The 1,114-nt window shown below is 26.0% G+C and overlaps 1 protein-coding gene across 1 annotated transcript; it reads left to right on the top strand.

Moving 5' to 3' along the window:
• Positions 1-15: 15 nt before the first annotated feature.
• Positions 16-757, top strand: TRIADDRAFT_63023 (uncharacterized protein; the record flags this gene model as incomplete). The annotated part of the gene is made up of 2 exons (XM_002119021.1): positions 16-322; positions 417-757. 2 exons carry the CDS (start codon positions 16-18, stop codon positions 755-757), a joined length of 648 nt encoding a protein of 215 aa, XP_002119057.1.
• Positions 758-1,114: the final 357 nt, after the last annotated feature.

The raw sequence follows: 1,114 nt of genomic DNA, 5'->3' as shown, positions 1-1,114 counted from the left end.
AAGTATAAAAGAGCAATGAGTGTGCTCGGTAAAAATACTGAAGAAGGACGTAAAAAAGTACAAGAAGAATTAGATCAAATACATTCTGAATTTAAAAACTTAATTAAATTAAAGAGACCGAGTATAGATATAGAAAAAATATCCACAGGAGAATTTTGGTTAGGATCTAAAGCAAAGGAATTAAAATTAGTTGATGAAATAATGACTAGTGCTGATTATTTAACTTCCTTGTACCAAGATAATAAACAAGTATATTTTGTGAAATATGAAAGAAAAATTTCATTTTTAGAGAAATTAGAAAACTCTATAGGTTTATCTAAGGGTATATTTCAAGAGGAGAATTTATCTTCTTTAATTCCAATAATAAAATAAGGTTATGAGTTATATAAAAGACAGAATATTTGTATTTGATATAGAAACAGTAATAGATGTTGAATCATCGAGAAGCTTTCTTGGGCTTAGTAAAAAAACAACAAATGAAGAAGTAATAGCAAAAATAAAACAGTATCACATAGATAATAGTATTTCAGGGAGTGATTTTGTAAAGCCACCATTTCATAAGGTGGTAGCAATAAGTTATTTAGATGCAATAGTTCATGTAAATGTTGATGGGAAGGAAGAATATGAAATTATGAATATAAAATCTGGTGGGAATATAGAGGATAAAGAATCTGAATTAGTAAAAGGATTTTTTAATTATTTAGAAAAATTAGATGCTAGGCTTATAACATTTAACTGGACTTTTGACAAATTGTGATAAATTTGCAACTATAACTGAAGAATAAAAATAATTTAATGAAAAAAGTCAAAAATATTGAAGAGCTAAAAAAATATTTCAATAATATTGAAAATCTTTTTTCCCTATGAAAAAAATTCATGCATTGATTTAATCTTTGCTTTAGCAACAAATTTTACATTAAAAGCAATGACAGTAGTTGAATTAAGCCTTAGTAGATTTTTTAAAAGAAAATATAGTAGCTTATATCGTGCTATTGGTGGTTATTTTACATCTCGCAAGAATAAAAAAAATAGAGAAGAAAAAAGAGCAGAAGCAAAGGAAAAAATAAAAAGTTTTTTGTTCGAGTCAGCAATAGAGGATACAGGGAATATACAT

Source organism: Trichoplax adhaerens, genomic scaffold (genome assembly GCF_000150275.1).
Source record: "Trichoplax adhaerens TRIADscaffold_4032 genomic scaffold, whole genome shotgun sequence".
NCBI classification, from domain to species: Eukaryota; Metazoa; Placozoa; class Uniplacotomia; order Trichoplacea; family Trichoplacidae; genus Trichoplax; species Trichoplax adhaerens.
The sequence above is the reverse complement of the archived record's forward strand: the minus strand, read 5'-3'. Positions and strand labels throughout refer to the sequence as shown.